This window comes from Mastomys coucha, unplaced genomic scaffold, assembly GCF_008632895.1.
Source record: "Mastomys coucha isolate ucsf_1 unplaced genomic scaffold, UCSF_Mcou_1 pScaffold5, whole genome shotgun sequence".
Classification (NCBI taxonomy): Eukaryota; Metazoa; Chordata; class Mammalia; order Rodentia; family Muridae; genus Mastomys; species Mastomys coucha.
In genome coordinates, this window is record NW_022196911.1 from 112,537,847 (window position 1) to 112,550,512 (window position 12,666).

Sequence of the window (12,666 nt, forward strand, 5' to 3'; positions counted from 1 at the left end):
CAGAAATCCACCTGCCTCTGCCTCCCAAGTGCTGGGATTAAAGGCGTGCACCACCACCGCCCGGCTATGTACACTAATGTTTTACCTGCATGTATGTCTGTGTGAGGATATTGGATCCCCTGGAACTGAAGCCACCTGGGGTTGGGAGCAGCAAGTGTTCCTGGTGAGGTAGTACACACCTTTAATCACAGCATTTGGGAGCAAAGGAGATGAGTCTCTGAGAGTTCAAGGCTAGCCTGGTGTACAAATCAAGTTCTAGATCAATCAGGGCCAGTGAGATCCTGTCTCAACCTTGCCACCCAAAAAAGATAACAATTTGTATATATGTAGTCCAGTGGTGGAGCCATACATATAACACCTCATAGCTATGATGCCTAGGACCCAGGTTGTCATATTTATTGGATGTGGGTCTAATAGGATATAAGATAGGGTCTCACTGTGTTGCCCAGGCTGGTCTGGAAATAATGGATTCAGGCAATCTCCTGCTTTAGCCTTCTCGGTAGCATACCACCCAGAGTGGTGGTAGTCTCTTTTGTTTCAGGTTTTTGAAACAAGTCTCTCTATGTGGCTCTGGCTGGCCTGAAACTAACAGTGTAAACTAAATTGGCCCCAAAGTCATAGAGATCTGCCAACCTCTGTGTTGGGGTTGGTCTTGTGCAGTGTGTATTCAGACGCTAAGTTCTGTGCCTGCGATCAGGTCAGAGTCTAGACTTGGGCATTGTATTGACCAATATGCTTTAAAGAATGCTCCCCAATACTCCCCAATAATCTCTGATTGGACAATTAAAGGCTAGAGCCTATGGCTGGGCAGGAGAGAGAAGGCAGGACTTGAGATGAGTAGGGGGTCTCAAGTAAAGACCAGGAGAAGGAAGGAAGAAGGTAGGGAGAGGAGGTCACCATGAGGCAGGATGGCCCTCAAGGAAAGACCAGGAGAAGGAAGGAAGAAGGTAGGGGAGGAGGTCGCCATGAGGCAGGATGGCCCTCAAGGATGGACCATGAGCATGTGGCCAAGAGAAGATCTCCCTGAGGACACACAGGAGCAGAGCAAACAGAGCAAGTTTCTCCTCTTTGTGCAGCTCCAGGTGTCCTGGAACTCCCTCTGTAGACCAGGCTGGCCTCGAACTCACAGAGCTCCAACTACCTTTGCCTACTGAGTGCTAGGATCAAATGTGTGCACCACTGCTACCTGACTTAGACATTGTTTTCTAATAGCTACAGTCTTTCAGAATTTTTTTTGATGTTATGGGCACAAATAACACTTCATAGCGCTGCAAGGATGGGCTCATACCTGCCTCTAATTCCATCCTTTCTGTGTAGGAGAGGCAAATGGAAACCTGATGGGTTACACACCTTGCCTCAGCAGGCCCTGCAGAGGAGGTGGGACAAGTGCAACATTAATAACCCTAAACCTCTTAGGAGTGTGGCTGTCCTCCTGTGTAACCCTGGTTGGCTTCAGAAACAACAGCAACCCACACAAACCCAGCAGGGCAGGTGTGGTGGCTCCCAGGTGTGGTGGCTCCCAGGTGTGGTGGCTCCCAGGTGGGGTAGCTCCCAGGTGTGGTGGCTCCTAGGTGGGGTAGCTCCCAGGTGGGGTGGCTCCTAGGTAGGGTGGCTCCCAGGTGGGGTGGCTCCCAGGTGGGGTGGCTCATGAGTTATGCCTATAATCCCAATGCTTGGGAGGCTAAGCAGGAGGATTGCCACTTGATTGAGGTCAGCATGGGGACACTGCAAGTTCCAGACCAGCCTGGGCTATAGATTAAGACCCAGTTTCACCCTCTCACCCAACAAAGAAAGTCAAGCCTATGATTCCAGGAGGTAGAGGCAAGAGGAAGCTACTTGGACCATAGTGAGTTTGAAGCCAAATAGGTTTTATAGGAGCTCATCCAGCTAGGTTATACAGCAAGACCGTCTGAAGGCTAAAGCAATAGGACCTAGGTTTGGTTCCCATTATCCTCTTCTAGCCTCCTGAGGCATTGCTCACACTCACATGTGCGCGCACACACACACACACACACACACTACATGTGGGCAAAATACACATATACATTAAAAAATTTAAAGAAAGAAATGCTTAATCATTTGTATAAAACATTTACATCTTCCCTAGGGAATATATTATTGCACATATAACCCTTTAAAAGCCCTTAGGGACCAGGCAATGGTAGCACACACCTTTAATCCCAGCACTTGGGAGGCAGAGGCAGGTGGATTTCTGAGTTTGAGGCCAGCCTGGTCTTCAGAGTGAGTCCCAGGACAGCCAGGGTTATACAGAGAAACCATGTCTCAAGAAACAAACAAACAACAAAACCTCTTAGAGGCCACTGATGGGGTTCATGACTTTAATTCCTGCGTGCAGAAGGAAGAAGGAAGGCAGATCTTTATGAGTTGGCCAGCCTGGTCTACATAGTTCTAAGCTAACCAGGGCTACATAGCGATACTGTGTCTCAAACAACAAAAACCTGTTATTACTGGGATGATGAGATAACTCTGCAGGTAAATATGGTTGCCGTCGAGAGCGCAGCAGTCTGGGCCCCACCCAGAACCCACATGCAAGTTGTCCTCTGACATCCACACATACCCCATGGCATCCACAAGCCACCCCACAGTAAATAAACATAAAAGAATTCCTAAACTTTTTATTTTGAGATGTTTACCCATGAGCATACAAAACAAATGCTTAAGGAACTACAAAAGAAAAGAAAAAGACATTACAAAAATGGGCATCCTTGTAAGTACTGCCAACATCAGAGCACGGTGCCTCTCAAGTAAAGACATCATACCAGGCTGTAGCTGTTGTCAGTGAGAGAGGTCAGAACTCTGAATGTTAACATTCAAAACACCTCAGGCTCTAGACCCAGTACAAAAAAAAACTCTACTTCCGGAAATGTGAGCAAAAAAACCCAGCCAGGACCTTCCCGGAAGCATATTTGGGACTAGCAAAGGCAAGCATCTCACATCTGCCGCACCCATACCCATTAACATGGGCTGTCTGCAGCCTGTGCCTAGTCCCCGCATGGTAGAACCGTTTGGGAAGGATTAGGAGGTGTGGCCTTATTGGGGGAAGTGTGTCACTTGGGGTAGGCTTTAAGTTGCAAGAGCCTATGCTTCTCTCTCTCTCTCTCTCTCTCTCTCTGTGTGTGTGTGCACACGTCATGCGTGCCTGGTGATCAGGATGTAAAGCTCTCAGCTCTTGCTCTAGCACCATGCCTGTCTGCTTCCCACTGTGATAATCACGGACTAAACTTCTGAAACTGTAAGCAAGCCCTGAGTTAAATGCTTTTTTTTGTATATTTGTTTTGTTTTGTTTTTCAAGACAAGGTTTCTCTGTGTAGCCCTGGCTGTCCTGGAACTCACTCTGTAGACCAGGCTGGCCTCAAACTCAGAAATCCGCCTGCCTCTGCCCCCAAGTGCTGGGATTATTTAAATGCTTTCTTCTGTAAGAGTTGCCTTAGTCATGGTGTCTCTTCACATCAATAGAACAGTGACTAAGGCAGATGTCCGTGCAATGCCAGGAACCTGGTTCTTGATTGGAGCTAGGGCTTCCTATTTAATTTCTTTCTGGCCCCTTCAAAGATAGTAAAAAGTAAACTTTGACTTAGGGCTCCTCTCCCATGTCCCTCCTCTCGACAGAGAGGCCAACAGCTGTCCTTCTAGAAGATTGGCCTCGGTCTCCAAGCCAGAGGCTGAGCCACTTTTGGGCACACAGGCACGGTGGCATCTGTCTGTGCCTTCCTCAGCTGGGTGCTGTGGCCTCTTCCTGGGGCCTTGGAGGGAGCTTGGCCTCAGGCTGATGGCAGAGAGTGAGGGTCCTCCCCTCAAGGAGCCAGAAGACAGGGAAGACAGGCTGGTTGAAAACTGCATAGAAAGTGTGCAGCAGCTGCGTGCATGGCTCCAGGCTGTAGAAGGTGAGGGAGCCAGAGGTCAAGTTCAAATCTACGCCCAGGAGTCGTCCGGGTAATCCACGCAGGCGCCGAGATTTGCCGTCATGCCAGGCCTGGATACTGTCCGCCTGGATGCAGAGGCCCCAGGAGCAGGGTCCACGACCGATGTTATCTGTATGGGTCCCCAGCTTTTGGCGGGATAGCTTTGGGTAAGTGACGCCCAGAGTGACGGAGTGATCAGAGGCATGGACCTCCCAGTAATGTTGTCCAGTCTGAAAACTCTGGGTACATTGCACCTGCCACAGCTCGAAGCTGCCCGACCTGGCTGGGCCCTGGGCCTGGAAATGGTGTGTCACCCGCTGGTCCTTGTGAGACAAGCGCAAATACTGGTTGGCAGTCTCTGGGTCAAAGGTCAGGTTTCGATAATCTATTGGAGAGAAATGGACAGAGGTGGGCAGTTTTTCCTAGAGCATAGGGTTACTGTGGCTCCATCTATGGACAGTTTAAATGTCTACTTGGCATAGTGGGCTGAACACCAGGCACCATCTTACTGGTGAATTCCTCATGGCTTCCTTAGGGCTGGAATCCTCTACCTGCCCCATGTTACAAGAGGGGAAACTGAGGCTCAGAGAGTTAAGCTCACATACTTCTTTTTCTTTCTTTTGGTTTTTAGAAAGCTCACATACTATTAAATGCAAGAAATCAGATGGACCCCAGAACGTGTCCTTTAACATTATGCTGGCTGCCTCAGGATAAATTTGGACAAGGTTCTCATTCCACAGCAGATGTGTGGAGGTGGGGACAGACCCAGGGAGGAGCGTGGACAGGACAGTTAGAGCAGGTGCCCCCCATACACACACAAGCATATGCATGCATTCATATACTTTCATGTGCACACACTGTCACATGCACGCACACAGGCATTGAGTCTCCTTACTCTGCCAGAGCTTCCTCCTCAGTGGACAAGCTGCGCTGGGGACTGGTGGCAGGCGACCCAAGGCCTCTTAAAAACAAAGCAGAAGCAAGGAAGTAGATAGGGGTTATCCCGGACTCCAGGCTTCTACTCAGTAGTGGGGTGGGGGCAGGGCCCAGAGGGCAAGGAGAAGTCAGCTTACCCCTAGGGCCAGCATCGGCAGCTTTGGCTACTGCCTTGGGGAGGTTCTTCTCTGCAAGGAGGAGCTCACACAGCGGGCTAAGCAGCTGGTTCACGTTGTTCAGCTGCTGCTCTTCATCCCACTGTGGAGAGGTGAGTGGCCCGAGGGATTCTACGGGCTCAGGGAGCTGCCGTAATTCCTGAACCCCGGGGACAGAGGCAGTGAGTGGTGTGCAAGGCGCGGAAGCAAAGCCCTAGCCCGAGGCCCGGATATCTGGTACCTGGAAGAAGATGTAATCATCCACCTGCCCCAGGAGATCCTGGACACTGTGGTCGTACTGAGACAGGGCCCTTAGGTGGTCAGTCAGCCGCTGTTCCTCATCCAGAACTTGGCCCAGCGCCTGCTTCTTGGCTACCTCTATATCACTCAGTGTCGAGGCCTGCTGCTTCTCCAGCACCTGAAGCAGGCTACTGAATCTCCTGGAGACTGCGGAGGCCAGGGTGCAGGCTGAACTCTGCGTGGGCACAGGAGGAACCTCAGGGAGGCCAGGCTCCGCACTATGGCAAGGCAGGCCAGGCCCTGAATCACCCACTTGGCTTGAAGGGTGGGGACATGGGGAGCCAGTCAGGACCCTTGGAACCTCTTCCCCACTGGGGCCTGGCTTCTCGGTCAACTTCCCAGTCCCTGGTGCTGGGACAGGATTTGCAAGGCAGCTCACATCCATTGCCTGCAGTCCAGGGACCAGATGGTGAGGCTGGGCACGAGCACACGGTGAAGTACCTCAATGCGACTGTTCTGCTGCTGCAGCTCCTGAAGCTGGTTCTCTGCCTGAGCGACCTGTTGCCGGGTAGCCAGTACCCTCGCTCTCAGCTGGTCCTGTGGCACCCACCCAGAGGGCAAGCAACAAAAGAAGGTTAGAATTGGTTATACCCTTCGAGCCACCACCACCAAAACACATGCTGGGAACTCTCCTCATGGCCCTGACGGTAACTGTCTTGTAAAATGCCAGAACTAAGCCAGGCAGTGGTGGTGCACGCCTTTAATTCCAGCACTCGGGAGGCAGAGGCAGGCAAATTTCTGAGTTCGAGGCCAGCCTGGTCTACAGAGTGAATTCTAGGACAGCCATGACTACACAGAGAAACCTTGTCTCGAAAAACAAAACAAAACAAAACAAAACAAAAAAGCCAGAACTAGGTCAGAGTCCCCGGGGAGGCTGGCTAGGGACCTTTCTCTACCTGGAGCAGGATACTATACGAGGAACGTGGAAGTCTTGGGTTGAAGATCCCACTTCTGGTCCCACCCCTGCATCTTGAGGGTTGAGTGACCTGGGCAGAGCTCCCACCTTCTCTGGTCCAAACCTCATCCCTAACCCAGGCAACAAGGGGGAGTAGACTGGCCAGAGCTGTCTGAGCAGTCAGGGCAGGTCCTAAGAGCCGAAAGGGAACACATTAGCATTTGGATGAGTTCTGTTTCCCTTGGAGACCAATGTGCTGTTATAGGAGCTGGGAACACCCTTGAAACTGATGCTGAACCTGGCTAAGAGTCTCATTACCTGTTTTTACTCCTTCCAACATCATTTTGAGTTGGGGCCCCTTATCATTGTTGCTTTGAGACAGGGTCTCATTGTGTAGCCCTAGTTAGCCTGGAACTTTCCACGTAGACCAACCTGATCTTAAACTTACAGAGGTCCATCTACTTCTGCCTCTAAAGTGATGGAATTAAAGGTATGTACCACCATGCTAGCTAACTTTTTTATTTTAAAAAAATTTGTGTTTACATAAGAGTGGGTATATGCATACATGCCAATGTGCACATGTGAAGGTCAGAGGACAACCTCAGGTGTCTCAGTCCGTGCCCTCTACCCCGAGACAGGGTCTCTTGTTTGCCACTGTGTGTACCAGCCTCACTGCCCCTCGAGCATCCTGTGCCTCACATCCTCTCTCTTCTAAGCACAATTCTGTCCCCTGGAGCATGAGCCATTTGGCTGCGGCGTCCTCTGTGCTGTGGGCTTCTAACCTCCAATGCTAACTTTTGTACCCAGCTTGGTCTCCTACCCTTGTCACTGTCACGGGCAGCAGTGCCTCAGCCTTGGGGCTTCAGCAGCTCCAGGGCTCACCCTTCAACCCTCTGAAACCCCCTTTCTTCCCTTCCGTCTCTGCCACTCACCCTTTGACCTCACCCTGGCCCTGTCACCAGCTCCAAAAATGTTCCAAGCATCTATCCTTATCTTTCCATTCTCTCACTGGTTCCAGCCCGCCTGCTAGTCCACCACAGCTGCTCGGTTCTCTCCTTCTCTGTCTGTCCGTCAGGCTTCTCAGTCACTTCTCATCTCCTTGTCCATGTGCTATGGTCCTGGCTGTGATGGCCATGGGCAAGGGCACAGGCCACCATGGTGCCAATACCACGGTCACTTTTGCCTTTAATTAAACCACTCAGCAGCATGGAGCACCTGGAGAACTCTCCCCGCCTGTAACTGCCTGTGCGCTGGCCGCCATCTCTGTAGCTCTGTCAGGATGTAATCTCAGGCAGGACCTCCCATGCCCAACATATTTCCACTCCTAGGGAACTATAGTGACTTCTGTCTTTCTCCTCACTGCCCACGTCTCCTCCCAGCTCTCAGCCAATGCCTGTGCCCACCTCATCATCTGTGTACCCCACTGCATCCACACACTGCTATCCCAAACCAGCCACTCCCTCAGCACACAGCAGCCCAGTCTCCCGCAGAAACCCTTGTCCCTGTGTCTTACTCTCTCCACTGGGCACCGGACTCCCACTCCTTATTTCTTCTGGTTTGCAGCTGTGACCTCCTTCCTCTTATCCCTCATCTCTTACCCCCTCCACACCCCAGCTGGGGCTTAGACTCCAGAAAGCGGAAATCTGATGACATCATCGCCCTGTCTCAAGCTTGGGAAGGTTCTGCACATCTCTAGATGCCCATCTGGCTGGGTGGGCCCCAATGACCTGGAAAACCTGTTGTCGTTGTTGTTGTTGTTTTGTGTTTTTGTTTGTTTGTTTTTTGGTTTTTCAAGACAGGGTTTCTCTGTATACCCCTGGCTGTCCTGGAACTTTCTCTGTAGACCAGGCTAGGCTTGAACTCGGAAATCTGCCTGCCTCTGCCTCCCAAGTGCTGGAATTAAAGGCGTGTACCACCACTGCCCAGCTGGTTTTTGGTTTTTCAAGACAGGGTTTCTCTGTGTAGCCCTGGCTGTCCTGGAACTCACTCTGTAGACCAGGCTGGCCTCGAACTCAGAAATCCGCCTGCCTCTGCCTCCCAAGTGCTGGAATTAAAGGCGTGCGGCACCACTGCCCGGCTTCTGGAAAATCTGTTTGGAGATCTCAGGAACCTGTCTCCTGCCCATCATCTCTGCTCCTAGGCACTTGTCCCTGCATCCTCTTTGTCTGGCTGACAGGCACTTCCTTATCCCTGAGGAGTCATGTAAAGAGCGCCTCCCACTCCTCTCAGGCAGGCTGGCCCTGCTGTCTCTGTAGAATGGAACTTTCACGGTTTGCTGAAATACCATCTGAAGGGCAGAAAGCAGGCTTACTGAATGCTGGCCACCTCAGTGAATGCGGCTGCCAGCCCTGGCCCACCACTCTGGCTCTACTTTATTCAGAGGACCTGGGGAGAGCTGCAGTAGGCAGTCAGGTGCACACGCCCTCTGGGTCTATGTGGGAACCCGCAGCCTCCTGCTGCAGCCCCTGGCCCTGGCCACAAACAGTCCCTGTCCCCACCCTCCAGGAGGCTCTTCCCGCACCTCGCGCATGCGGCGCTCCACGTCCAGCAGCGCCCGCTCGTGGTGGCTGCAGTCGTGCACCGTGCACGCGCTGCACACGCAGAGGCCCTCCGTGCGACAGAAGAACTCGAGCGGCCTCCCGTGGCGCGGGCAGCGAGCGCTGTGGCCTGTGGCGGGGTCCGGGCGCGGGGCGGCGGCGGCGGCGGGCGGCGCCTGCAGAACGCCGGGCAGCGCCTGCAGCAAAGTGCTCAGCGTCACGTTGCGGGACAGCTTGGCGCCCTCGGGGAAGGGCTGGCGACACTGGGGGCAGGTCTTTTCGCAGCGGCGCCACGAATCCTGGATGCAGTTCCCGCAGAAGCTGTGCCCGCAGGGCAGCGTCACCGGGTCCCGGTAGCGACCTAGGCAGATGGAGCAATTCAGCAAGTCCTCCTCCAGCAGCTGAGCGGCCATGGCGGAAGCGAGGCCCGGAGCGCAGACCTCTTAAAGGGACGGAGGCTACCGGTGCGACTGTTGCGGAAGGGCGAAGGGCAGTAGTCCAGGAAGTCGCGGCAGTGCGTACGGCATCTGGGACGCTGCTCTCTGGTGCCCTAGAACGTTCCATGGCAGGGATCCAAGTCATCCTTGCCTGCCTCTGACGCAGTGGGAGCTAGGGCAGGGCTTCCTCCGGCCCACCCTGACTCCTCTACGTTTCTTCCCTAGACCCTTTTCTCTGCTCCTCCTGAGGTCTGGCCTTAGAGGCTTGGAACTCCACCAGGCCCAGGGCAGTCAGTTGTCGTCTCTGGCATGTTTTCCTGGACAGTGAAAGCGAGGGTCCTCCCGCTTGGAGCCTGGTAATGCTTGGTAAAAGCGCCTCACCAGGACCGTGGTTATTTTTGTTTTTTCTGGAACAGGATTTTAGACATTGGGGTATAGCTCCCCTCTCTGGGAACTGTGTAATTTGGTTCTTTTAAAATAATGACATGTAAATTTCTGGTTACTAAAACCCACTTAACCTTTTTAAGAGACCCCTTATCCTATATAAGGTCTCACTTGGCAGCTCCTAGTGGCCTGTAGACTCTGGCTTCAGCTACCTGAATAAAACACCTCCCTCTTCAAAGGCCTTTGCCTGGTTTCCTAACTGTTTTCAAACCCATTTCACAGGTGATGGGATGGTTTGTATGCTTGGCCCAGGCAGTGGCACGATTTAGAGGTTGTGGCCTTGTTGGAGTAGGTGTGTCACTGTGGGTGTGGGCTTTAAGACCCTTGTCCTAGCTGCCTGGAAGCTAGTCTCCTAGTGGCCTTCCATGAAGATGTAGAACTCTCAGCTCCTCCTGCACCATGCCTGCCTAGATGCTGCCATGTTCCTTCCTTGCCAAAACTGGACCAAACCCAAACTAACTGTTGTCCTTATAAGAATTGCCTAGGTCATGATATCTGATCGCAGCAGTAAAACCCCACCTAAGACAGGTGACTACCATCTCCACAGCTGAGCAGAGCAGATAGCGTCCCGGGGTCCCGTGGGCAGTCTGAATCAGAGGTCAGTCTTCCTAACCAAGTAGGCAGAACTGTAGCAGAGGCTGCAGGCCGTGGCAGGAACTAGAATTACGCTAAGGTCCCGAACAGGGATTACCCAAGTCCAGGGCCAGTTCTGTTCCTGGGGCTGTCTTTCACTTTCAGTGTATATCCCCAGCTACCAGGCTGCCGGGCACCCTCTTCTCACCCATGGAGCACTACAGCTCCACTAAAAGGGCTCTGGGTGCCCGTAAGTGTATACATATGGCTTCAGGAAGAAAGCATTTATTCACATATAATCGAAGCACTTTCACAACAAACCCCTTGGTTCCCTGGGAGGGCCAGCAAGGCACTGTCTCAGTGCTTCAGATGGCTCTCTCCTGAGCTGGGACCTTCCAGCTGTGCCAGATCACCCCCTGAGATGAATGTACTGGCTCTCTCAGTAGATTCCATAGGTGGGCTCATGACTGTCTCTGTATCGGTCCAGATAGCGTAGAGGCTGCTGGTGGGGGAAGCGCTTCTGTTTGGGGTGGTAAGGGGGTGGCCGTACAAATTCAAACACAGGTTCACGCATGTCTGCAGGAAGATAAGGGGAGAAGGGTGGACTCCTGCTGACTTGGGCCTCCGTCCTTGCCTGTGAGGCTGGAGTTCTGCCAGGGGCTTCCTACCCTGCTCTCAAAGGCCACCTCCTGGCATGGCAGGAAAGGTCTTTGGCCCGGGCCTGCCTAACCACCAAGCCCTTACCTAGAAGCTGGTGGAAGGTGTGGGTGACAGACTCATCCCAGCGGCACTGGAAGAAAGCCAGCCCGGCTGGCGTCAAGGCTTCCTGGTGTTTTTTGTAGAAATCAAAAGTGCGGAAGGTCCTCTGGGCCAGCTGGTAGCTATGAGGAGATGGGCAGCATTTGAGTGGAAGGGAGCGCAGCAAGCAATCGTGGGAAGCGCCTGGTGTCCACCCAGAGTGCCGGACTGCCGCCAAGCACAAGACCTATACTAAGAGGAGGAAGGGACAAGAGCCACCATCCAGAAAGCTGGCTTGAGGCTCAGGGGACAGACGGGCATCTTACCAGGGTGAGGGACGAGTGTCCGCAGAGAAGTTGATTGCCTTGTCCTGCTTGAAGAGCAAGAAGGCGAAGCGGTGGAAGCCAGAGCCTCGAGCAGGGAACGGGGGGAGGTAGGGACATGTCTCTTGTCCTTCAGCCACCCTGTTGCTTGGGATGTTGGTTCTGGTAGGAGGAAAATGCCCATTAGCTGCCATGCCAACAAGGTGGCAGGGGAACCCCAGTGTTGCACCCAGAGGCAGTCACTCCCAGGGCCAGACCCTGAACACTTTGTATTTGATGACCACAAGCCGACCTCCAGGACCTCAGGGACATGCTGCAAACAGATTAGGGGCCAGTCGTGGTTCAGAAACCAGACGGGCTGGAAATGGCTTGGTGGCTAAGAGAACTGACTACTCTTTCAGGGGACCCAGGTTCCATTTCCAGCACCAACATGGAGGCTAACCACCTGCAATTCCCAGGGAATGCAAAGCCACAGGCAAGGCATGTATGTGGTGCTCCTGTAGAACACTTACACACATGAAATAATTTTGTTTTTCGAGATAGGGTTTCTCTGTGTAGCCCTGGGTGTCCTGGAACTCACTCTGTAGACCAGGCTGACCTCAAACTTATAGAGAACCACATGCCTGCCTCTGCCTCCCAAGTGCTGGGACTAAAGGCATGTGCCACCACCACCTGACTGATATAATAAAATTAAATCTAAAAAAATAAGAAGAGACTGGGTTCAGGATCTTCTGCAATTTACTGGCATTTGTTAAAAAACAAAGCCCCCTTGCGGCTGGAGGAGGAACTGGCTCACTCAGGGCACAGGAAGCAGATGTCTGCCCATCATTTAGGTCAGGAAGCCACACCTCCTTTGGCTGTTTTTCTCTCCAAGCTATAGGGCCTGATGCTCCAGTACCCACTGTACCCTTTAACCTGCCCTGACCCCCGAGAACCCTGCTAAGTATGCTGTAGTTGAGGGGGCAGGGGGGAGGTGGAAGCCAGCTTCCCGGTTACTAGATTCAATTACAGGGGATCAAAGAGCTCAGGGCACCTGTGTGACCTCTGCCCCCTAGCCTGTGCGCAGAGCTGAAGCCAACAAGGCCTGCCCAGGCCAGCAACACCCACAGGCCCAGTGTCTGGAGTTGCTGGTGCCACCATGAGCTGCTCCTGGTCGCTTTCTCACTGCCTGCCACAGAACATGCACTCACGCACGCACGCACGCACACATGCACACTCCCCACCCACAGGTAGGTAAAGCATTCAGCAACATCACGAGTTTCACAGGACAGAAAATATCTCAGAGCAACGAAGAGGCTCGTGAGGACTGGCCAGGGCTTACTGTACTTTTTTGTTTTGTTTGGTTTTTCGAGACAGGGTTTCTCTGTATAGCCCTGGCTGTCCTGGAACTCACTCTATAGACCAG

At 52.9% G+C, this 12,666-nt stretch overlaps 2 protein-coding genes across 2 annotated transcripts in view; both read right to left on the reverse strand.

The window, feature by feature from the left end:
- Positions 1-3,395: 3,395 nt before the first annotated feature.
- Trim65 (tripartite motif containing 65) lies at positions 3,396-9,921 on the reverse strand. The gene is made up of 6 exons (XM_031353670.1): positions 8,731-9,921; positions 5,756-5,851; positions 5,256-5,489; positions 4,997-5,174; positions 4,819-4,884; positions 3,396-4,308 (listed from the first exon to the last, which is right to left on the reverse strand). Exons 1-6 carry the CDS (start codon positions 9,157-9,159, stop codon positions 3,734-3,736), a joined length of 1,578 nt encoding a protein of 525 aa, XP_031209530.1. The 5' UTR covers positions 9,160-9,921; the 3' UTR covers positions 3,396-3,733.
- A 548-nt stretch (positions 9,922-10,469) lies between these two features.
- The window catches only part of Mrpl38 (mitochondrial ribosomal protein L38), a 6,453-nt gene continuing 4,256 nt past the window's right edge, over positions 10,470-12,666 (reverse strand). Inside the window, exons 7-9 of the mRNA XM_031351725.1 lie at positions 11,265-11,423; positions 10,945-11,081; positions 10,470-10,776 (exon numbers count right to left, since the gene is read on the reverse strand). Of these exons, the coding sequence (XP_031207585.1) occupies positions 10,640-10,776; positions 10,945-11,081; positions 11,265-11,423 (433 nt within the window). The 3' untranslated portion in view covers positions 10,470-10,639. The remainder of the gene's footprint in view (positions 10,777-10,944; positions 11,082-11,264; positions 11,424-12,666) is intronic.

Bases quoted from the DNA above. Each gene is read 5' to 3' on its own strand.
- Trim65 (XM_031353670.1), bottom strand. From the start codon at position 9,159: ATGGCCGCTCAGCTGCTGGAGGAGGACTTGCTGAATTGCTCCATCTGC. The intron at 4,885-4,996 runs GTAAGCTGACTT...TTTGTTTTTAAG, and splicing joins TGCCGATGCTGGCCCTAGGG to AGGCCTTGGGTCGCCTGCCA. The intron at 4,309-4,818 runs GTAAGGAGACTC...TCTCTCCAATAG, and splicing joins GAGGAGGAAGCTCTGGCAGA to ATTATCGAAACCTGACCTTT.